This window comes from Ochotona princeps, chromosome 8 (genome assembly GCF_030435755.1).
Source record: "Ochotona princeps isolate mOchPri1 chromosome 8, mOchPri1.hap1, whole genome shotgun sequence".
In the NCBI taxonomy this organism is placed as follows: domain Eukaryota; kingdom Metazoa; phylum Chordata; class Mammalia; order Lagomorpha; family Ochotonidae; genus Ochotona; species Ochotona princeps.
The window spans coordinates 69216626-69241652 of record NC_080839.1 but is presented as its reverse complement, the minus strand read 5'-3'; the positions used below and the strand labels follow the sequence as shown (position 1 = coordinate 69241652).

The window sequence follows — 25027 nt, the reverse complement described above, 5'->3', positions numbered from 1 at the left end:
TCACTAATAAAGTCCAGATTTAAGCTTACTCTACTGAACATACAAGAGTATTTCAAAATGTCTGTGGGAAATGGAACCAAAAGGAAAGTTTCTTTTGGCATAAAAAAATTCTTAAATCCATGCATACATGTGGTCTTCAAACAGTTCATGGAAACATGTCTGTGAAATGAAGCAGGCATGGGTTTAACAATTTTTTGCACGAAAATAAACGAACATCTTAAAATTCCATTTCCCTTGAATACTGATACATTCTTAATACGCAAATCAATTCTTCTCCAAAAACCATACATACCCTTCTCTCACCCACAAAACTAAACTCTTTCTTTACCATTTCAGACGTTTCAACATTCTTATAACTCCAAAGCGACCTTTAGATCTAACAAATATTATTTAGAAAAGGAGTGAAAAAAGAGCCTATTTGTAAACAACACATAATAAAAGTTGGGAAGTAAAGTACAGGGACTCTAATTATTTTAGGGTTGTGCCTCCACCTGCTCTTCAAAGAATCAGTAAGTCCAAGTTTGTCATAGCTAAAAGGCTGAAACACTGTTCAAAATCTGCCTTTAAGAAATTCTACTCTGTTTTCTAAACACAGAAAACAAGTGGCAGGAAAAGAACATCAGCCCTTTTCACACTTGTTCATTTCCCCATAAAACAATGCCTAAGCAGACACTAGCTTTTTTTTCTTTCTTTTTAGTAAGAAACTATTCTTAGGGCCCCAAATTTTACCTTATTCACTGGACTAACAAGTTTATTTTGGCAATACTTGAGCTTAAGCACCTTAACTCACCACTCATCCTTAAATCAGTCCTCTGAAAATGACAACCTCTTTGGAAATCGCTGTTCTGAAGAAAGGGAGTGTTAGCTAGCTGCAAGTGCCCTCTGTGGCCCGAAGGACAGACTGGCCTCTGCATCTGAGAAGCACAGCACTGGACGGAGTGAGTCTCGGCAAGGTCTCTCAGCCACCAAAGAACACAATCTCCAGGAGCAAGCCTTAAAATGCCATCGCTTAGATCTTCTTATTGTTACCTTCCATCATTAAAGTCCATACTATGTTAGGGCACAAAATATGATAAAATAAAGATTTGACCACAAGAGTATTCTTAAAGTTTCCTAAATATCCAATAGGTAAACAGAAAATTAATTTTTGATGTCTCAAAATAATTAATGGTGAGGTTAAACTGAGTGCCCCATAGATAATCATAGATTAACAGAATGAAAAATTTAATAAGAACGTGGATTCTCTACTATGCTAGGCATTGGAGGCTCACAGTTTTGGGGAGTAACTGTAACCAGTCACAATAAAAGGATGGATACAGATCTAGAAATCAGAGAAGCATTTCAGTCTACTGCAGATATCAATGGGACAATAAATCAGCATTTTCAGTTCAGTCTTGCAGAGCATTATTAGCTTATTAAACAAACTGAGAACAAGAGAAATTTGGGGGAGGGACAATCCAGCGAACAATCAAGTGTGGCTGAAGCAAACACAGCATACGCCCATGAAAAGCAGAACAAATGTTAAATAAGTGTTTTCTTCTGAGCAAAGCTAATTACAGAACATCAGAAAATAATATATTACAACAGTACTTCAAAAAGTTTATGGAAAATGGAATTAAGTTTATTTTTGGTGCAAAAAAATTTTGAAATCCATGCATACAAAGGGTCTTCAAAAAGTTCATGGAAAATGTATGAAACTACGCATGGATTTCAAAATTTTTTTGCACCAAAATAAGCTTATCTTTTAATTTGGTTTTCCACGAACTTTTTGAAGTACCCAAATATCTAATATAAATCAACCAAGACACAAATAACACTTAAAACAGCTTACTGATAACATTGTTTTTTTCTTTTTCAAAAAAAGAACTGAAAATCACATCTACAAAGCTGCATAATCACAGAATAAGATAAACACAGTTTGGAAGGGACAGCCACTGTTTTTAAGATTATTTAAGATCAAAAACTTCAATCTCTCAGATAACTCAAGTGAGATGTAAGTGCTTAGCACTTGGTTAATACTTACCTCTCCCATTCCCCGAGATTCTAATGCAAGAGCTTGAAAATCATGATTCATTTCATCCACAAATCAAACCTGTGGAATAACAAAAACAAACTCCATCAACCATCCTGACATCAGATCACTACTACTTAGCATGATCTCATATGGGCAAGAACTGATTTCTCTGTAGGACAGGCATCCAAATACAGTAAACAGAAATGGTACAAAACTAAACACCAGAAACTGGCCTAGGGTGAGCTGTTAACCTTTTTAACGGGTGCTATGCCTGACGCCAAACCTGAGGGAACAGGTGGGTCTGCCCAACTCCTCAAAAACCCAGAGTGCCAAAGTGAAGAGCCAAAGGGTAGTGTTTGGGGCCATCTGAACTGCCAGCAGAAACTTCGAGGTGAAAGGACACAACTGAATGCTGTGTATAAATTACACTTCTGCTTTCAGATGACCTCTGAAACATACATGTTTGAGACTGACTCTAAGTACCCCAAGTAAGCAGAAAGAATTCAACACAAATTCCAATTGATGACCATCACAGAAGTCACAAATTAAGACTCCAAGTCTCTCCAAAGCAAAATAAAATTAACATTTTATAGGAATATGTAAAACCTGCAGTATTTTAAAGTTACAGTCATAAAGTTGAAATACTTTTTTTTTTACAGGAAGATGCAACATGAACTAAAATAAACATTTATTGATCAGCCCCAAATGAGCAAGATTAGAATGCAAGGACAAGAACCTTTTTATATTTTTAAAAATCATTTTAAAGATTTGATTTTATTTGAAAGGCAGAGTCACAGAGCCAGAGCTCTTCCATCCACTGGTTTACTCCTGAAATAGTCACAACAGCCAGAGCTGAGCTGATCCGATCCGAAACCGGGAGCCAGGAGCTTCTTCTGGGTCTCCTGGGTGGGTGCAGGGGTCCATCCTCAGCTGCTTTCCCAGGCCATCAGCAGGGATCTAGATCAACGTGGAGCAGCCAGGAAAGGAACCAGCACCCATACAGGATGTTAGCACCACAGAGGGAAGCTTAGCCTACTACACCATGGTGGCTGCTCCATTGACAAGACTCTTAGAGCTAATACCATAACTGTGCTCAAAAATAAGCAAAGTCTGCTTCCAATGAGTGAACAAAACGAAAAATTCACCTGATAAACAAAAACAACTGAAAATTCCAAAACTGGAAAATCTCCTCCCAAAAAATTTTTGTTAGATGTATGTAATAGACTGTGGCAAACAAAGGGTCAGTGAAGCAAAACTGGGCGTTAGTGTCTATAAGCCAGCAACCAAAGACATGCAGCCAGACTTCCAGAAGAGGTGGCTGCAGTGGGAAAAATATTTAAACAAGGGCTGGAAATCTTGCCCCAAATTAGTGAGCACCAAGCTTAAATTTTAAGAAATTCACTGGACCTAAGGTAAGATTAATAAGGGGGGGAAAAATCTCAAGTCTATACATATTATACTAAAAACACTGAAAAATGACAAAATCCTGAAAGCAGAGAACAATTGCATATTGTATAGGAAAGAGAAAGGCCAGCATGTGGCACAGCAGGTTAAGCAGCAGCAATGACATGGATGATGGCTACCTCCCATTATTCAGGACTATACTTGAAAATGCTGAAACACCTAGACAGAACAGGCAACTGCAGCTAGGTTTTAAGTTATAGCTACTGCTACAATACAGTACCTTGAATATTGCAGGCTGCAATACAATACACTGACTATGGCAGGCAGTAACACACAGTTAAGTATATGTCTCTACAATACAGAAAGCTGAAGATACAGTACATTTATTATTTAAAGGTACACCTGCATAGCCAACTTTCATAACTAGAGCTCACAGGAACGGAAACCACACTGAGTGCATGAATGACGAGTAAATGTGAAGACCTAGGCCATGACTACAATACTGAGTCTTATCTTATACTAAACTTATATGTATATATACAAGGGCTGGCATGGTGGCTCAACAGGCTAATCCACAGCCCTAGGAAAGCATCAGAGGATGGCCCAAAGCCTTGGGCCCCTGCTTCTTGCTCCTGATCAGCTTGGCTTCTGCCATTGTGGCCTCTTGGGAAGTGAACCACCACATGGAAGAACTTTTCTGCTTTCTTTCTCTCTCTGCTACATAGATATTAATAAATAAATAAAATCTGGACAATAAGATGCTGGACTCTATGTTTGGTATACGCTTGCAATGGGGGAATCTCAACTGAACTTGAGCTGTGGTTATGCAGCAAGGTGGAGGAATCCACCATGGTGGGAGGGTTTGGGGAGGGGTGGGGAGAACCCAAGTATCTATGTAATTGTGTCACATAATACAATGTAATTACTGAAGTTAAATAATAAATATATATAAAAAAATAAATAAATAAATAAATAAATAAAATCCTACTGCTTCTGGTGTGAAGGCAGCATCATTCATGTCATTTTTTCAATTGATTAACCTTAGCTAGGTATAATTGTTTTGCTTTATAACCTATAATTTTCTGTAACATTTTGCCTGTTTTGTAGTAGCAATTCAAAACACACTGTACATCTGTACAAAATTTCTTTACATTCTTAATTTATAATCTCTTTTCTATTTTTAAAAAAGATTTATTTTTATTTTATTGCAAAGTCATATATACAGAGAGGAGGAGGAGACAGAGAGGAAGATCCTATCCAATGATTCACTCCCCAAGTGAGCGCAACGGCTGGTGCTGTGCCAATCTGAAGCCGGGAACCAGAAACCTCTTCCGGGTCTCCCACGCAGGTGCAGGGTCCCAAAGCTTTGGGCCGTCCTCAACTGCTTTCCCAGGCCACAAGCAGGGAGCTGGAAGGGAAGCAGGGCTGCTGGGACTAGAACCGGCGCTCATATGGGATCTTGGTGTGTTCAAGGCGAGGACTTTAGCCACTAGGCTACCACGCTGGGCCCACTTTTTTCTATTTTTAAAATTTTACTCTTAAACTTACTTGTTTGCTAAAAGCTACACAGCTACACACACATTAGTCTAGACCTACAGGGGTCAGGATCACAGCCTTGCATTTGCAGACGTCTCACTAGGCCTTCAGGGAAGGACCACACTGCTTTCCTCAGGTGGTGAACAACAGGTCCCCAAGGACCTGCCTGAGGCTGTTTTGCAGTAAACTAAGCTCCCAGCCAACTCAACCAGCAAAGTAGCAATGAAGGCCCAAGTGTTTGGGTCTCTGCATCCACCTGTGAGACCTGGAAGAAGTTCCTGCCTTCTGGTCCACCTGGCCCAGAGAAGCCTTTTGAGAAATGAATATAGATGAAGACCTCTCTTTATTTGACTATGCCTTTCAAATAAATTAAATCTTAGTAATGATTAAAAAAAAAAAAGATGGGAACCAGTTACCAGGGGAGCCAAGTGTGACTGTCAGGCTGAGGTTTTGTCCTGGCCACCCCTACTTCTAAGGAGAGGAGCTGAAGGCTGAGCCGACTCCCAAAGGCCATCGGCTTCCACAACAAGCCCCAAAGACTGAGCAGACAGCTAGCCTGCATGGAAACTCCTCATCCCCTTTCCCATACTTTTTCCCATGCATCTCTTCCCATTTGGTGGCTCCTCCATTACATCCTTTACAATAAACAGATAAGCCAACATATTCCTATTTCCCTCAATTCTGCGATCCGTTCTAGTGAATTAAGAAAACTGAAAGAGGCGGTCACGGAAATTCAATTTATACTTGATCAGAAGCACAGGTGATCATCTGCTACTTGCAACTAGCATGTAACGTATGCGGCAGGCCCAAGGACCTGAGCCTCGCTCTGTGGGACTGTCTCTCTGTAGATGGAACTGAAGAGAACAGAAAGCTGGCATCAGCTGGACCACCTTCTGTAGAATTTTGGTTTGGACGGTGTAGGGAAATATCAGTAACATGTGTGGTCACAGAGTTCTGCATCATGCAAGTCCAAGAGAAATGGAGTTTGTTTTGTTTATTCTTTCGATAGCCTTCCATTTTGTGTAAGTGGGATTTGCTAGCAGAGCACACGGTTTGGGAAAAAATGAAAGGGTATGGAATGAAGAACTTACTATTTCTGAATGGCCACCTTGCCATCCATGGTAGTGCATAGAAGCTGTTCAGCGTTAAACACTAAAGACAATAAACAAACAATTTAAAGTGGATCAAACTTCTATGGAGTTGGTTCATCAGATGCATAAGAAAATGAAATTAGGGAAAAAGCATGCTAACCAATTATTCCTCTGCCTTAAGAGAGCAGCTATAAACAATAAAAAGTGGATTAGCATGATATCTCAACAAAAGTATTTATGAACAGTAGAATTTGAACTTTATGTATTTTCACATCACAAAATATTGTTCCATAGTTACTAAAAAACAAAAACCTTATCTAGTGAACGAGGCATGCAAAACAGCTAACCAACCTACACGCCACCACGCATTTCCTCCTCTCACTGCTCACAGAATCCAACGAGATCATGGCAAACCCAAAGCAGCAAAGCACTGCTTTTCACTTACATGATCCCCATCTACACTTCTTTCTTACACTGAATGATTTCAAGTCACATCTAAATAATTTAGATGAAAATGAAGACGCAGCTTTATAAAACTGTTCGGTATAACAAAGTTTCTAATGATTAGATACTTGTGAAAAACAATCAGTATTCAAAAACAGTACTTCAAAACTGTCATTTTAATTATGCTATAATAAAACAAGATATTACATGTTTCATGATGTAATATAACAGTACCATCACCAATCAAGAAATGTGGCCACAAGCACAGTGAGCAAACTAAGCCTCAGCTGGCAGGGTTGGCATCCGCGCGGGCACCTTCAGATCCAGGTGGCTCCCCTCCAATCCATCTCCCTGGCTAACGGCACGGGAAGACAATGGAGGAGGGTCCAAGTTCTTGGACCCTGACACCCATGTGGGAGGCCCAGAGGAAGCTCCTGGCTCCTAACCAGCCCAACTCCAGTCACTGTGGCCACCTGGGGAGCGCATGAGCAGAGAGCAGAGCTCTCTTTCTCCTATTCTCTGCATCTCTGCCTTTCAAATAAAAACACATAACTCTTTTTTAAAAAGATCAAAAGAAAAAATATCATCCTATCCCTTTCTCTAAAAGAACCTCAAAACAGTATAAACTTAGTCCTATCCTAGATCTACATCTAAATACTGTTTTACCAAAAATCTGAGACACAGAACATTCAGTACCCTGACAAGAATGTAATCATCCAAAGATAAAATGTGGAAAATAAAAGAAAAAAATCTGTTTCACTAATGTCAATCAAAGCCAAGAGCAGGAACCAGGAGCCTTTTCCGCATCTCACACACAGGTGCAGGGATCCCATCCCCTACTGCATTTCCAGGCCACAAGCAGGGAGCTGAATCACAAGTGGGGCAGCTGGGACACGAACCAGGACACATGTACAATGCTGGCGCCCCAAGGTGTAAGATTAGCCTGTTGAGCTGCGGTGCCGGCCCTATATGACATCTTGTTTCTGGTGATACTAGCAAGAGAATGATATTGTTTTCCAAGACTTCAAAATAAGAGAATTTAAACATGAGCCTGGCACTGTGGTGTAACCAACTCATTTTCACCCGTGGTACAGATAACAGCTATAGTACCACCTACTCCACTTCCAATCCTGCTTGCTCCCTGCTTATGGCCTGGGAAGGAAGTAGAGGTTGGCCCAAGGCCTTGGACACCTGTGCACACATGGACACCAAGAAAAAGCTGCTGGCTTCAGCTCTGGATCAGCTCAGCTCTGGCCACTGTGGCCAGTTGGGGAGTAACCCAGGAGGGAAGATTTCCCTGTCTCTCCCTTTTCTCTGTAACTCTGACCTTCAAGTAAAACAAATGAATCTTGGGGGGGGAAGGGGCAAGAGACAGAGAGAAAAAAGTTTATGCTAGAAATAAAAAGTAGGGGTTGGCACTACAGTGTAGAGGATAATACTGACAGCGTGCCAGTTTTAGTCCTGGCTGCATTATTTCTGACCCAGCTTGCTGCTAATGTGTTTGAGAAAGCAGTCTAAACTACTGGGGTTCCTGCACCCAAGTGGGGCACCCAGAGGAAACTCCTGGCTTTGGTCTGATCCAGGGGATTGGAAAGCCAACTGGTCATTCTAACTCCGCTGTCAAATAAATAAATAAATAAATAAATAAATAAATAAATAACAAGTAGTCTGAAATTTGCTTTTAAAAGTGTCTTTAAAAGGAAAAATATACGCATAAATAAGACATCATACAATTCTGAATGTGTGTGACAGGTATCTGGGAGTTCACTGTACATTCCTACTTCAGTGTGAAAATGCCCACAATAAAATTCAATAAAATGGGGCCTGGCATGGCAGACTAATGCCTAAAGTCCTCGCCTTGCATGCTCCAGGATCCTATATGGGCGCCGGTTCTAATCCCAGCAGCCCCGCTTCCCATCCACCTCCCTGCTTGTGGCCTGGAAAAGCAGTTAAGGACGGCCCAAAGCTTTGAGACCCTGCACCCATGTGGGAGACCTGGAAGAAGCTCTTGGCTCCTGCCTTCGGATCGGCTCAGCTCCAGCTGTTGTGGCCACTTGGAGAGTGAATCATTGGACCGAAGATTTTCCTTTCCGTCTCTCCTCCTCTCTGTATATCTGACTTTTCAATTAAAAAAATTAATAAAACTTATGTAACAATATGACAGACATATAAAACAGGTAGCTAAACCTTTAAAAACACTCAATTTGAACATTTTTTAAGCACCTAAAATGAACTGCATAAAGGTGGCAAAAGTTGTGACTTAGGGCCCACACTTGTTATTTATTTTTCCTGAAAAGCAGATTTACAGAGAAAAGGAGAGACAGAGAGAGAGAGAGAGATCTTCTACCTGCTGGCTCACCTCCCTGCTAATATGATAGGGCAGCAGAGGATAATCAAGCGCTCAGGCCTCTGCACCAATACGGGGACCTGGATGAAGCTTCCGGAGTTCATCTGGCCCAGTCCTGTTCACTGCAATCACTGGGAAAATGAAGTAGCAGATGGAAGACCTCTTTGTCTTTCTATTTCTATCCATAATCCTTTCAAGTAAATAAGGTAAATCTTTTTAAAATAATAATTAAAGACACTGACCTCTTAGTATAACACAAACCAGAATCAAAAGACCCAGAATACAGTTACCATTTTGTCTCACACCACTTAAACTTGGACCTCATTTCCCTACTTGAATGTAGAGATAGCAATGCCTCCTTCAGAGTTCCCAAGAGCAAATCAGTAGGTGAAAGTTGGACTATAACTGCCTTCAAGTGTATTAACAACTTACTATAATTAACAAACATTTGTTTCCTTAGAAAAAAATCATCTTGAAGGGCTGATGTTGTGGTACGGAGGACTCAGCTGTGCCTTGAAGACGGTGGCATCTGAGAGATGCTGAGAAAGAAATCTCCCACAACGCTGGCTCGCTCTTCTGCACCTACAATAGCTGGGAAGCAGTCCCGCAGAGCCCGGAGGCACTCAGCTGGGATCTGCCACAAGAATGGCAGGACTCAACTACCTGAGCTGTTGCCCGCTGCTCCTCAGGGCAGCAGAGGAATAAGGTAAAAAAAAAAAAAAAACCACTAGTAAGAACCGGTGACCTGCAGCAGAGCTGGGACTCACACCCAGGAACCCCGCGCAGGAGGCTGCCACCTCACATTCTGCCTTGATATTCAGGTGAAAAAATGTACTGACTGTTCTTCCAACACCACCCCATGAATATTTTCTCAACGAAAATTTTGATAATAATTGGCAAATACTCTGTGTTTACCAAAAGCCTAGAACACTTATTTTTGCTAGCGAAGGACTCACATAATCTAGAAATTAAATGAAGGTATGTGAGAGTCCCCTCTGGATGGAAGGTAGACAATTACATATTACTTAAAATATTTATTTTGATTTGAAAGGTAGATTTACAGGGAGAGAGGCCCTTCTTTTCCTGGTTCATTTCCCAAATGTCATCAACAGCCAGAGCTGAGCTGATCCAATGCCAGGAGCTTCCAAAGACTTGGGTCATCCTCTGTTGCTTTTCTAGGACATAAGCAGGGAGCCGGAGCTGAAGCGGAGCAGGTGGGACATGAACCAGCACTCATATGAAATGCCTGTGCTGCAGGTGGAGGATTAGTGTTCTGAGCCTTCACTCAGGCCCCCACTTACACCATTAACAGTGACATGCAGACAAACCTTGAGCCACAATCCCTCTCCCAAATATTTAAGCCTAGTTCTATTTATGATGAATTGGTTTGGAAGATTCAGAACTTACTCCAGAAAAAAATAAATTTTTCTATATAATTACATTAGAAGTGGATAAATTATTATGGACATGCTTTTAATAAACCAGTTAAAAATGACCTGTTCATCAAAAGTTTAAAGTAACTGTTATTCAGCATGTACGGAAGTACATGTATAACTTTTGTATTTATTAACATCAGACAATACAACCCATATTTTCTCTATCTATAATGTTTAGGGTCACCCTGTTTCTAACATTCATTTACCTTCTTTTATGTCTGAATAAAACCCAATTACATTTGTTAAGATGGTCTCCCAGTAACTTCAAATAACTCTTTCAAAAACAACACATAAAACTAAGGATCACCACTTTGAGATACAGAACTTGCTACTCTCAATACAAGAGGCCTACTCCAACAGAAACCATCCAGATCTGTCCTCCAATCAGGTTACCTAGAGGCACTTTTCTCAGGATTAAAGAATGCAAACCACCCCCCCATCTCTCCCCCATCCCCATCATCACCAGTGAGGTGCACTGCAAGCAGGCAGTGCAGGTTATATTCCATCAGCAATGTTGGTTAGACAATTTTGTATTATCATAGTATAGCCAATTACACTCAAAATCCCTTCTAGGGGACAGATCTTTAATAGTTACTACTGTGGTCCAAATACATACTTTAAGTAGATCTTGTTCTTCCCTTTTCTATTTGCAATCAAACATTCTGACTTCAACTACCATCTCCACCCCTTCTCCTTTCACCTTTTTAAATTACCTGTCTATACTTGGCAGTAAACAGCCATAGGCACATAAAGTGTGCCATGAGATGTTTCCCAGGGCTATAAAATCTTTTATCCCACAAGAGAACTACAGTGAGAGGAAGTGAGCATCTGCAACATGTAACCTAAAATAGCTAGAGTTACAGTAACTAAATTTACAAAGTGAAACATACCAACAAGCTTGAATGTCTAACTCTGTAGTTCTTGGAAATACTTTAGAATAAAAAAACAACCCAGGCAAAAATCAAACAAACGTCTTACTTAAAAAAAAAAAATCAAAGCTGGCCCAGTGTGGTAGCCTAATGGCGAAAGGCCTCGCCTTGCATGTGCCAGGATCCTATATGGGCTCCAGCTCTTACCTCAGGGGCCCCGCTTCCCATCCACCTCCCTGCTTGTGGCCTGGGAAAGCAGTGGACAGCCCAAAGCCTTGGGACCCTGCATCTGAACAGGAAACCTGGAAAGAAGCTCCAGGCTCCTGGCTTCGAATTGGCTCAGCTCTGGCCCATGTGACCACTTGGGGAGTGAATCATCGGACAGAAGATCCTCCTCTCTGTATATCTGCCTTTCCAATAAATAAATAAATAAATAAATAAATAAATAAATAAATCTTTAAGTAAAAAAAAAAAAAAAAGGAAGCAAGTTAACTTTTCATTTATAGAGATTAAGTCTTCCGAGTCAAAGGAAGAAAAAGGTCACTGAGGTGAAAATAGTAACTTTGTCTCAAAAACACTGCTACCTGAAACTCTGAGAAAGCATTTATCACGCACTTACCTATACAATTCAATACAGTCCAACACTGGAAAACAGAAAACAGGGTCTGGTGTGAGGCTCAATTGGCTAATCCTTCCCTAGCATGCGCCAGGATTCCATGGGGTGCTGGTTTATGTCCCAGCTGATCCACTCTCCATCCAGCTCCCTGCCTGTGTCCTGGGAAAGCAGTAGAGGACAGCCCAAAGTCTTGGGACCCTGCACCTGTGCGGGAGACCTGAGAGAAGCTCCTGGCTCCTGACTCCTGGCTTAGGCTCAGCTGGCCATTTGGGGATGGAAGATCTTAGTCTTTCTCTTTGCAAATCTGCCTTTCCAACAAAAATAAAACAAATCTTAAAAAAAAGAAGAAAATATTGGAAATATATCTCACACTGTTTGAATACAAAAGCAGTACCTTTAAACAAACTGTCTTCTGTCTATATGGCCAAAAACGAAAATTACTACTAAAATACCAGCTTCTAGCAGCCAGCGTGGTGGAGCAACAGGGCTTGTAGTGCTGGCATCCCTTATGGGCACTAGTTCATGTCCCGGCTGCTCCACTTCCCATCCAGCCCCCTGCTTATGGCCTGAGAAAACAGGGAAAGATGGCTCAAGTTGGAGAACTGGAAGAAGCGCTGGGTTCCCAGCTTCAGACTTGCCCAACTTCGGCAGCTGGGGCCATCTGGGGAGCGATTCAGTGCAAGCGAGATTCTCTCCCTCCCTAACTCAGACTTTTAAAGTAAAATAAGTAAATCCTTTAAACTTTTTTTTTCTTTTTTATTGGAAAGTTAAACCTACAGAGAAAGATCTTCCTTCCATCCACTGGTTCACTCCCCAAGCAGTCACAAGAACCAGAGCTGAGCTGATCCAAAGCCAGAAGCCAGAAGCACTGGCTCCATGCCCCACCCCACACTGGCCTCTCCCACGTGGTTAGAGTGGCTAGGCTTTGGGCCTTCCTCTTCTGCTTTCCAAGGCTGCTAGCAGGGAGCTGGACAGGAAGTAGAGCAGCCGGGACATGAACAGGCACCCATATATGATCCCGGTGCAGGCAAGGGCAAGATCTTAGCCACTAGGCTACCACGCCAGGCCCAAATAAGTAAATCTTAAAAAAAAAAAAAAAAAAAAAAAGCAAACATAATACTAGCTTCCAAATGAACAATCTGGGGAAAAATTTTCAAACCACTCCAGGATTCAGGACTGATAGACAGTAGGGGGCCGGCTGATGGCAAGCCTGCCCAACCTTTACTCCCGATAAACCGGAGACTCAAAGGGCTTCATCCATCCCCAGGTCTACCCCAACTGTGCCACAGACAGCACTGTCCTCCGACAGCCACGTGAAGAAGCAGAGCAAATGACAAGCTTCTGCAGGCACAGACTGCTCAACAGGACAGGAAGGAGCTCAGCTAATACTCCATTTACACGACCTCACTTAACAAATGAAAGAGGGGTAGGACAACAGAAGCAAGTCAAACTAGTTTCATGCCTTTCTAAACACAATCGGAAAATCTTACTTAACAAGCCAAATAAAGCTGACACTCAAAATTTTTAATATTTCATTTGAATATTCACAAATCTTAAGAATATAAAAAAAGAAATCTGCTTATCAAAAGAAGCCCAATGAGGTCTTTAAATTAGAAAGTATACAGAAGTGGAGTCCCAGAGATAGTAACCAACCTGTACTTAAAATGAGAAGATCCTGGCAAGGCCTGTCCGCGAGGAGACAGGCAGGAGGCAGCGTGTCAAGGTGTGTCCCATCTGCCTCCAGGTTTGGACCTCAAACACTTCCCAATGGGGCTACACGTCTAGTCAAAAAGGCCAATTATTTTCAACACCAAATAATGTGTATAAACAAGCACAGAAAGGTTAAGAGAAATAAAACCTCTAAATACGAACATGTGTGTTAAGATTTGGCATTTTACACAGTTGCAACTACACCTGAAAATTTGGCCTACTAAAAGTGACAGCCTTGTTAAGATCAACTTAAATGTCAGTAAAAAAAAAAAAATAAGCTTTTTAAAGCTAGTTTAAATCTCACTAAATTATCAAAATTATCAAACATTTAAGAGAACTCTGAAAACATAAATTGCAAAAAAAAAAAGCTTGGCCTAAGGTTTCTGAAATAAAGACAATTTTCAAAAAATACTGTAACTTTTTGTGTATTACAACTGCCAACAAAGACTAACACACTAGTGCAAACAATCCAATCTCACCCCAAACTGCAGTTTTAAAGACATTTGTGCAACAAACGAAATACCAACAGGTGCGTCTATAAATGAAATAAACCTTTTAAAGATTTCATAGTGAAAGACTAGAACAGAACTGTATGCACAAACTGAGGACAGGCTTCCCAGTAACAGTTCCTTAAACCATCCCGCCAAACTCCAGGTCACACGGTGAACTCAGTCACCCACTCACTAAACACGGTAATCGAGGCAGTAAACAAGCTCTGAAAAATCCTCAGACAACTCCCTTCATTAACACTGTTCTCTGGACACGCCATAGCTGTGCACGGCTTAGCCCTCTCCTCAAAGTTAAAAAGCCTTTTTTTTTTTCTCAGAAAGCTTTCGGGGGGAGGGGATGGAGTGTGAGTCTGCCACCCCTTTACCCACATAAAATATCTCAGAGCACCACGTCCTAATTGGATTTGTTTCACTGTGTCTACTGTGTCGACAAGACATTCCCGAAGTTTAAAATACGTGTTACAATGAAAACCTCTGGGAACAGCAGGTTTGCTCCAGCTCGGTCGTACCTTCCACACGTGTCCGGGCACAAAACTATAAACAACCTCTGTTCCCAAAGGCGACCTTTAGTCAGCTACAGAAACTACTGCTACACACATCCGCGCAGGGACTCCTGTGTCTGAGTTCCCGAAATCCGTGCCGAGCGTACCTCCGCCAGCGCCGCTCGGGATGCCCACCTGCGTGCGCTCCACGCCTCTCGTGGCCAGCCCGGACCCCCACGCTGCCCACCCGCCCGCAGCACCGGGGCCAATCGCAGCCCCCGAGCACGGGACGGCCCGGGGGTCCCTCGCGAGGCCGGCGCGCCGCGGAGGGCAGGCGGCGAGCGCGGCGCCCCCTCCTCCGCCCGGCGCACACCCCCTTCCGGCTCCCCTCCCCCTGCATTGTGCGAGCGGGGCTCGGGGCCGCGCAGCCCGTAGGCCCGGGTCAAGCCTGCCCGTCGCCCGGGCCGAGGCACAAAGCCGGGCGCCGGGGGCGGCCGGGAGACGGGGAGCGGGGACCCGAGCGAGCGTGGACGGACTTACGAGGCTGCTGCGGCCGCGCTGCCTTGAGCCGGGGACACCGACCGTTGGGCACACGGCGGCGTCGCTCTGGGCCGTCCTCCCCCGCCTCCGGTGGCGGCAAGGTCTTCTTTCTCCTCCTACCTCCCTCCCCCCCCCACCCCACCGCCTCCTTCTCCTCCCCCTCCTCCTCCGAGCCACCGAAGTACCGAGGGTGAGACACAAGACTCACAACAACATGGCTGCCACCGCCGCCTCCCCTCCCCGCCCCCCCGCCCACCGGGCGCGCGCGGGGCACTCTGGGAGGCGGGGGGCGCGCACTCACCGAGGCGCGGCCGCTCTCAATGGCTGGCGTCGCGGCTCCCGCGCGCCGGCCGGGGGCTCTGCGCGTGCGCACGCCGGCGGCGCGCGGGCGTGGGCGGCCGTCCCTCGGGCGTGCGGGCTCGCCGCTGGCTCGGGGCCTGCGGGGCGAGCGCTCCCGCGGGGGGCGAGCGCGCCGGCCGTGGACGGCGCAGGCGTGCTGGTGTTTCAGAACGCGGCGTTCTCTGTCTTGCCGCGTGGGGCCTCGACTTCCGAATTCGCGCACCCTCCGCCTCCTCCCCGCCAGCTCATTGTCCTCCCCCACCTGCCCGTGCGCTCTTGGCGCCCGCGTCTCCCAGGCGCGGCCTCTCCCTAGTCCTCCCTTTCGGGGCGACGGCAACCCCCACCCCAACACACACACGCACCCCGCGCGAGTTTTTCATTGATCCAGGCCTTTAGGGTTCACCCTCGACCACCAGCCTTCGACATTGGAGGTGAAGTCGGACCCGGGCTTGGGGGTGGGGTGTTGAAAGCTTGCACCCTGTCAGTGAGCCGTCACTTCTGGGGGCTGCTGCCTGGACAGGTGGACCTGGAGAACAAAAGGGGACTCAGGCGGGTCTCCCCTGCCGGCCGCCCCTCACCCCCGCAGTTTCCCGCCTAGTCCGGAGACTAGAGAAGCCCAGGCCTGGCCGGCTGTCCCCCACAAGGGCGCCTGTGTGGAGCTGTAAGCTCAGGCTTCCGACCCGGCACGGCGGCAAAACCCCCTCACCAAAACTGACTTGGTTTGGGTGGCTTCGCGCACCCTACTGACCATTCGGTTCTGCCCTAGGTGAGCGGTCAGGGCCTTGCAGTCACTTAATGTAGGGCCTTCCCTGGGCGACCTTAAGCACTTAGGTAGGTCAGGGACCATGTTTGTTGTGAGAAAATTGTGTTATTATGCTGGAGGGCAAGTCTCCCAACATCCCGCATCTAGGTGCTAGCATCTGGACAAGGTCTTTGGGCTGTGTGGTCCCAATCCCCTCCCAGGAACAGCTCTCTTCTGCACTTGCAACAGTAATCTGTTAAAGCGAGTTAACTGTAGCCTTACTCAGTGAAACATTGTATAAAACTGAACAAGGTTGACATTAAAATCACCACAGTTGGAGATTTAGCTGAAAGAAACATTGTGGCCATCCACTAAAGTTACAAATGAAAATACATAGTTAGTTGAAATGGCTGCAGATTGTCTGCCTAAGAGTACATATAAGCATACTGATTGTTCTTAAGTGGTAAATAGAAACGAAGCTACAGCTTCACACCGCACTGCCCAATCCGTTCTCGTTTGCAGCGTGAGGACTTTAACCCCCACTCAGATTCATTTTGGTTGACCATTTTCCCACTGAAGGCACCTGCTCAGTGTCTTTGTCACTCCGGTTTGCTGGGTTTAATCTCATCCTTTGGCTCAACTTCTGTGTGCTCTTAAAACCAGTTACTCCTTAGTCTACTTTTAAAGACTATAAATAGAAAAAAAATTGAATCTGCTGAATCCTTCAAGAGAATATGTAACACAAAACAAGAAAAGAAATGTATTCTGCTTGTCTAAGAGGGCAGAGTCCCTTGAGCAAATCATTTCTTGCTAGGCCCAGTCTCCCAACACTGTGGCCTGGGTTAAGCGTCCGGTACATGGGTTGTGAGCGCCGTCTCAAGCCTTAACCTGTGTGTTCCCACTTGAATGTTCTTCCTGGCACCAAGCATTAAACGCTCAAGTCCCATCCACCCTCTCTCCTTGAACCCAACTGGTAGACAGTGTATCCACCATGTAACATTTCTGGAAAAACTCCTTGGAACTTTGTCTCTTTTCTTAACCCCATTTCCCATATTGATATTTTTACTTCCTACCTGTTTCTGTGTCCCAGCCTCACCCGCAAGCCTGGCTTCCCATGTCTGGGATCTAACTGGCTCTTGATCAGCCTTCCTGATGAAGTTCTGATTCCATCTCCCGCCAATCAGTTTTGCTTTCTGCCATCCAAAATGCAAACCTGATTATTGATATTCAGCTTTCGATTCAAGGGTCCTATCTCTTCCCCATCACCTACAGATGTGTTCTGTTCAGGGTGAATAGATACTCCTTTAAGAAATGTCCCATAACCAAGTAAGTATAGGAGTGTGGGAAAGGCACATTTTCACGGCTCTGTCCGTCTCCACTGGGGGCTGGTAGCAGAAGAGATTTTATATACAGTTGCTTAGTCTGGGGGAAAACAGATGGACCCAACTCACTAAAGGTTCTCCTCAGAATATGGAACTGGAACTAGGAGAACCCAGACTCCTCCTGGGAAGTCTTCTGGGTGGGGCCTCTTGGGCTGACCTGGGTCGCCATATACCACCCGGGTCACCTATAAAGCAGAGTGGGCTTCAGGGGGGAAACGTGGGGGAGGTGTTGCTGCGGATATTTGTCTTCAGTTGATTCTCACTGCCTCTGAGACCCAGGCCTGGATCTTCATGACAAAGTCTGCCTTTTTGCTGAAGCTAGAGGAAATGAGTGTGTGTGAAAGGAGTCCTGACTACAAGGTGAGCCTATACCTGGTTCTGTTTCTTGGGTGCCAACAGTATGCAATGCCTGAAACGTTTTCGATACATTGTCTCAGATGGGGCTCCCAATGTTTCCCTGAGCAGTGCTGGTTTCATGGGCCAGGACACAAGGTCTCACACTTGGAAGGGTTCTGTACCTGCTTTAAGTGTTCTGTTGTCACCTTCCACAAAATTTTCATCACAGTTGGAAAAGGGATCTGTTGTTGTCATTTTTAACTAAGTTTCAGAAGTTAGAGCCTGACCTGCCTAGGATAGGGGGTATTGTGTCTATTTGACAAGAGGTTTCTTTACTATCATGCTGCTGAGTGCCCTCAGAATCAAAACATCTAAACATTAAAGTGGGGGACACAGTGTGCAAACGTGACCCCGCAAGAGGTTTTTGTGTTTGTTTTTCATGGAGCATCTCTTACGGTCTTGTGTTCTGCAGGACACAGATTAAAACCTAGCCCTTCAGTGACCTGACCCTGCCTATGTGCCTAGCTCCTGCCTAGCTCATGATTCCCTATGCAGGACAAGCAGCTTCTTGCTTTTGTGCCTTCACATTTGCTTAACAATCTGCCATGCTCATTAAGCACTTCTGATTATAATTGGCTTCTCTTTAGCTCTAGCTACAAGTATAGCATGTAGTCCCCAGCCAATGTAAATAGCTGGTGTGCTTGGAAGCTGAGATGAACATTATAATTGACACCTCGACAGTCGTTCTAATCACCTGGGAGCTGGTTAGAAATGCAGAATCTTGGCCCCAGGCCAGGCCTGCTGAATCAGAATCTACATTTTAACAAGATTCCTAGGCAATTCCTATAGTGTACACTATAGTTTGAGAAGCATTAGCAAGCCTGCCACAATAACGCCATCACGCTGACTGGAAATTGGTTCTCTAGTGGGTGTGCCCTGCCCATTTTGAGTCAGTGAAGCACAAAGAAGCACCAGCTCAGTGCATCTGGGGAGAGAGAAAAAAAAAAAAAAGCCAGTCTCTCTCTCCTGGATGTAAACAAGAACACATGTTGTCACAGTTCTTGCTGACAGGCGTCTTACAACCGACCACAAGGGAAACCAGATTGTGGTTGAGACTGCTGGGAGCCTATCCTGTTTGTGCTCCCTTTCTTCCTTAGTAACCAGTCCTGGTGCCTGGGCACCAGAGAGGGACAGATGGAGTGTCCTGGCATTCTAGCAACAGCAGTGCATCTTGGGAATGTGTCTCTATGGCCTGTGGGGTCCTGTGGCCTGCAGCCAGCACTGCATGCCAGCATCACCTGGAGAGCGTGTAAGGTGCACCCATGCCCAGGCCCCTACCCAGAGGTGTTTATTTCATGGGCCTGGGCTGCAGCCTTTAGAAGTTCTTCAGTGATTGCCCAGGGTAGCCATGGTCTAAGATAACCCATAGAAATGATCACATCTTCAAGCATCTCACTCAAATACCCCCTTTCCACTAACACTGCTGGTAAAACATCCTTTGAATTCCTTAAACGACTTTATAAAAAAATAATAGGAGCCCTTTATGAAATCTTCCAGGAGTACAGAGAAGTTCAAATTACCCTAACTTTAAACATCACAGAAATTTCAATATCTGTATTTGTGAATACCATTATTGTATGCACAAGTACAGATATTGAAATGACGGGAGAGACACAGAGTGACAATAACAGGAATAGGCTCCTTCTACCAATTCTATTTTTATTTTATTTTATTTTAAAGATTTATTCAGTTTATTACAAAGTCAGATAAACAGAGAGGAGGAAAGACAGAGAAGAGGAAAGACAGAGAGGAAGATCTTCCGTCCGATGATTCACTCCCCAAGTGAGCCGCAATGGCCGGTGCTATGCCGATCCGAAGCCAGGAACCATGAACCAGGAACCTCTTCCGGGTCTCCCACATGGGTGCAGGGTCCCAAAGCTTTGGGCTGTCCTCGACTGCTTTCCCAGGCCACAAGCAGGGAGCTGGATGGGAAGCGTAGCTTTCGGGATTAGAACCGGTGCCCATATGGGACCCCGATGTGTTCAAGACGAGGACTTTAGCCGCTAGGCCACGCCGCCAGGCCCCAATTCTGTTTTTAAAACAGGTAATTCCTAAAGTACAATATTGAATTTATTCTTATTTTAATTGAACAAAAGCAAAACCTGTTCAGACGCTTGCTCCTTCATTGCAAGACAGACCAGTTCTCAAAAACTCTCAAATGTTGGGCCTGGCGGTGTGGCCTAGCGGCTAAAGTCCTTGCCTTGAAAGCCCCAGGATCCCATATGGGCGCAAGTTCTAATCCCGGCAGCTCCACTTCCTGTCCAGTTCCCTGCTTGTGGCCTGGGAAAGCATTCGAGGACGGCCCAATGCATTGGGACACTGTACCCACGTGGGAGACCCGGAGGAGGTTCCAGGTTCCCGGCATCGGACGGAAGATCTTCCTCTCTGTCTCTCCTCCTCTGTGTATATCTGGCTGTAATAAAATGAAAAAATCTTTAAAAAAAAAACTCTCAAATGTTAAACAAAACTATAAAAATCACTAACAGATCATTGTAACATTTAGAAATGTTTCGGTACTTTTTAAAGATTTATTTATTTGTATTGGAAGGTCAGATTTACAGAGAGAAGGAGAGACAGAGAGAAAGATCTTCCATTTGCTGGTTCACTCCTTAAGTAGCTGCAACAGCCAGAGCTGTGCTGATACGAAGGCAGGAGCCAGGAGCTTCTTTCTGGGTCTCCCACATGGGTTTTGGGTCCCAAGGCTTTGGGCTTTCCCCAGCTGCTTTCCCAGGCCACAAGCAGAGAGCTGGATAGGAAGCGGGGCCATCAGGGTTAGAACTGCCACCCATATGGGATCTTGGTACATTCAAGGAAAGGACTTTTTTCTTTTTAAGATTTATTTTATTTTTATTGGAAAGTCAGATATACAGAGAGGAGGAGAGACAGAGAGGAAGATCTTCCATCCAATGATTCACTCCCCAAGTGAGCACAACGGCTGGTGCTATGCCAATCTGAAGCCAGGAACCAGGAACTTCTTCCAGGTCTCCCACGCGGGTACAGGGTCCCAAGGCTTTGGGCCATCCTTGATTGCTTTCCCAGGCCACAAGCAGGGAGCTGGATGGGAAAGTGGAGCTGCCAGGATTAGAACCGGCGCCCATATAGGATGCCAGTGCGTTCAAGGCGAGGACTTTAACTGCTAGGCTACTGTGGCAGACCCTGTTTCAGTATTTTGTTATTTAAACATTGGTTTTATTCTTATTTGAAAGGCAGAGTTGCAGAGAAGGAAAGATGTGGAGATCTTCCATTCATTGGCTCATTCTCGAAGGGTCCACAGGAGCTGAAGCTGAACTCATCCAAAACCAGGAGCTTCCTCTGAGTCACTCTTCCATGTGGGTGCAGGGGTCCAAAGACTTGAGCCATCTTCTGCTGCTTCCCCAGACCATAAGCAGAGAGTTGGATTGAAAGTAGAACAGGTAAGACACAAACTGGTACCCATGTGGGGTGCTGTTGCTGTGGATGGAGGCTTAACGTACTATTCCGCTGCATTGACCCCCAAATGTTTCATTATTGATCATTCCTGAAGATGAACTAGAATTCCTTTTCTGCCTCCTTGTCCCTATACTTCCTGATATTTGCTTTGGTGATTTTTTATTTTGTCAGTTTATGACATTTAAATTCAGTTTTGCCCATCATTTCCCTGTGAACTTGTTTCAGTTTCATTACAATATTTAAATGTAATAATTGCTTGTTTACTGCTTATTTCTGTTGACTTTATTTTCTTTTTTTAAAAAGGAATTATTTATTTATTTGAGTGTCAGAAAGAGAGAGATCTGCCATGCACTGGTTTACTCCCCACATGGCTGCAACGGCCAGGACTGAGCCAAGGCCAGGAGCCAGGAGCTCCTGGCAGAAACCCAAGTCTAGGACCATCTTCCTGTGCCTTCTCAGGTGCAGTAACTGCAAGCTGGATGAGAAGCAGAGCACCCAGGGCTCCAGCTGGCACTTCCATGTAGGATGGCCAGTGGTGCTTTACTCTGCTGTGTCGTGTTGCCAACCCTGGCTTCCTCATTTTCAACTTTGTCATGTTTCGGTCAGGTTTTACTTGTGTCACAACACCCCACAGCAGTCATGTACCACAGCACTGTTCTGTGGGCTGGTGATTTAGGCAGGATTCTTCTGGGAGGATCTGCAGATTTCCCCTGGCTTACTTGGACAACCACAGGCCACAGAATGGGTTGTTTGGCTGGGGCTGGGTGGATGAAGTGTGGCAGTCAGCCCGCCACCACAGAGTCAATTCTGTAGCTGAATTCAGGTTTGTTCAAGTCACAGCAGACAGGGAGAATGAAAGCCCCAAGTTCTTTTAGGCTAGGGCTTGCAACTCACGTAGGACCCCTTCTGCCACAACTTATTGGTTGAAACAAATCGTAAGACCAGCGCAGATACGAAAACATGAAGTGACAGCCTTTATCTTTTCATAAGAGGAGTTACCAAAAATCGTGTCTGTTTGCAATCTTTCACCATTGCTTCATATTCCCTGAGTTATTTCATGTTTTAAAACTGGCTTCCTGGGCCCAGCGTGATAGCCTAGCAGTTAGTCCTCGTCTTGAACGCGCCAGAATCCCATATGGGTGCCGGTTCTAATCCCAGCAGCTCCACTTCCTATCCACCTCCCTGCCTGTGGCCTGGGAAAGCAGTCAAGGACAGCCCAAAGCCTTGGGACCCTGCACCCATGTGGGAGACCCGGAAGAGGTTCCTGGTTCCTGGCTTCGGATCAGCGCGCACCAGCCGTTGTGCTCACTTGGGGAGTGAATAATCGGACGGAAGATCTTCCTCTCTATCTCTCCTCCTCTCTGTATATTTGCCTTCCAATAAACATAAATAAATATATTTTAAAAAATGGCTTCTTGTTTTATTTGAACAACTATTCTCAAGTCTCATTTTTAAAAACAAATTTCTTTTCCTTCAGAACTTCTTTGACATTGCTCTAATGGAAAAGTCCAGGACAGGTTTGAGTTTAACCCGTGGGAGATTACTTTCTCCCTGTACTTTTGAGGCTGTCTGTCATAACTACATGGCTCGGTGCCAATCACACTAGCAGATTTTTCTTTTATTTCCGCGAAACCCTGATACTTGAAAATTAAATTCTTTGGTCATTGCAGGGAAATTGCCCTACCTTATGTTTCTTTTTTTTTTCTACCTTATGTTTCTAAGTTAATTTTCTCTACTAGTAGAGAATTTGATGGCTTCTCTGTATCAAGGATTATGATTATTCTTACTTGAAGCATTTTTTGCCTCCGTACATATCATCTCCTTGCTAATTGCTTTAATAAATTCGTTTCTTCTGAATTCACTACGATTAAATGAAGCCTTTTCTCTGTGCCATTCACTTAATTTGTGAATTGTTCAGAATTGACTCGTGGTGCAATAGTGCAATATGATGGTAATGTTTTGGTTTCGATGATTCCTCAGCTCTGAAATCATCCTTTTCAACTTGTTTTGATGTTTAATCAATTCATCTCATGTTAATCCATTGTCTCAGCACCAAACTATGCTGAAATTGGTGTTCTGTGTGTATATGTGTGTGCGTGTGTGTGTGTGTGTGTGTGTTTTCTTATTTTAGAGACAGACAAACCCACATAAGGCCTCCTACCTGCTGGCTCACTTCTCAGATGCCTGCCATAGCTAGTGTTGGATAAGGCTGAGAGCAGAGACCTCAGACCAGGTCCTGCACATGGATGGCAGGAACCCAGTCCCTTGAGCTATCACCTGTTGCCTCCCAGGGTCTATGTCATCAGGAAGCGGCAGTCCAGAGCCCAAAGTAGACATCATCGCACCAAGGCACTCAGGTGAAGGATGCTGTGTTTTAGCCACTAGGCTATCTGCCCATCCCAAGCTGTTCTTCTCTATGGTTCCATGTTGGGCTAAGCCAGTCATGAGCAACTGGACAGAGATGAGACTCTTGCTCCTTCCAGCATGCGTGCAGTTCCCGTCAGGATGGCCTCAAAGCAGCACAATGGCCTAATTACAGCAGCCAGGTCTAGTCTTCAGGTTCTTGGTACACTTCCAGCTCTAGCCTGAAGACACAATTTCATGGGACCTCCTGAACTTAGCAAGGGCAACAGGAGACCTCTTCATGTCCCAACCCATGGAGATCCCCCTCTAAGCTTTGAGGTTCAGGTAACAACCACCTCTTTTCTTCATTTCCCCCCTTAATCCTCTATTTCCCCAGGGCTGATAGTTGACTACTGAAGCTGTTATCTCTGTGTTGTCTGAATAACCCTTTTCGTTTTCTTAGTTCTTTCATGCCTGTTTAACCAGTTCTTTTTGTTGGGTTCAGTGTTGTGGCAAACTGGTAAAGTTGCTACCTGTGGTGTTGGCATCATAGTTCCTGTCCCAGCAGCTCTGTTTCTGATTCAGCTCCCTGCTAATGGCCTGTGGAAGCAAAGATGGCCTGTACGACAACTGAGTGGATATCATTTGAAAGGGAACAATTGATTGGATATACAAAACAGGTTTTCGGACAAGGATGTGGAAACAATTGATGGGTTCCTTAGACAGGCCTATAGGAACTGTGTAAACTCAAAGCCTCCTCCCTTAACTTAGGTGGCCCTCGGTCTATAAAGGCCTGAGGTCACTAATAAATTTTGGCTGTTGACCATCAGTCAGTACTCTACCTTGTGTTGTTATTGGCTCTGTGCATCAGGTCCATCACTGCAGGACAGCGAACAGTGGCCCAAAAGCTTGGGCCCCTGCCACCCATGTGGGAAAACGGAAAGAAGCTCCTGGCCGCCCATGTGGGAAACTTGGAAAAAGCTCCTGGCTTTAGTCTAGTTCTTTCCTGGCTGTTGCAGCTATCTAGGGAGGAATCCAGAGGATGGAAGATCTCTTTCTCTCTCCGTTTCTACCTTGCTTTTTGTTACTAGGATTTTAAAATAAAGAAATAAATTTTTGGGAAAAAAATCTCTGTAAAATAATCGGCATGGTTTTTACTTTACTGCCTGGACCTTAATTGATGGGTATCTTCTAGAGCTTACTTCATGGACATCATGTTGCTAAACTCTTTTTTTTTTTTTTAGGATTTATTTATTTTTTATTACAAAGTCAGATATACAGAGAGGAGGAGAGACGGAGAGGAAGATCTTCCGTCCGATTATTCACTCCCCAAGTGAGCCGCAACAGCCGGTGCTGTGCAGATCCGAAGCCAGGAACCAGGAACCTCTTCCGGGTCTC

The 25027-nt window shown here is 44.7% G+C and overlaps 1 protein-coding gene and 1 long non-coding RNA gene across 16 annotated transcripts in view; one reads left to right on the top strand and one right to left on the bottom strand.

Moving 5' to 3' along the window:
- Positions 1–15241, bottom strand: part of PUM2 (pumilio RNA binding family member 2) — a 75235-nt gene extending 59994 nt beyond the window's left edge. For 7 of the 15 annotated variants that reach the window (XM_058668225.1, XM_058668227.1, XM_058668229.1 and 4 more), the window contains exons 1-2: positions 14999–15122; positions 2024–2092 (exon numbers count right to left, since the gene is read on the bottom strand). Coding sequence is in view for 8 of the 15 variants with exons in the window: in XM_058668237.1 (XP_058524220.1) it covers positions 2024–2074 (51 nt within the window). In the remaining 7 variants the exon portion in view is untranslated. Of the gene's footprint in view, positions 1–2023; positions 2093–12151; positions 12264–14998 lie in introns of those variants that run through there. The other 8 variants (XM_058668237.1, XM_058668240.1, XM_058668233.1 and 5 more) reach the window with 6 other exon arrangements.
- Positions 15242–17713: 2472 nt separating this feature from the next.
- Positions 17714–24751, top strand: LOC131480944 (uncharacterized). The gene is made up of 3 exons (XR_009245907.1): positions 17714–17821; positions 23578–23643; positions 24501–24751. It is a non-coding gene; the product is annotated as an uncharacterized LOC131480944 (long non-coding RNA).
- Positions 24752–25027: the final 276 nt, after the last annotated feature.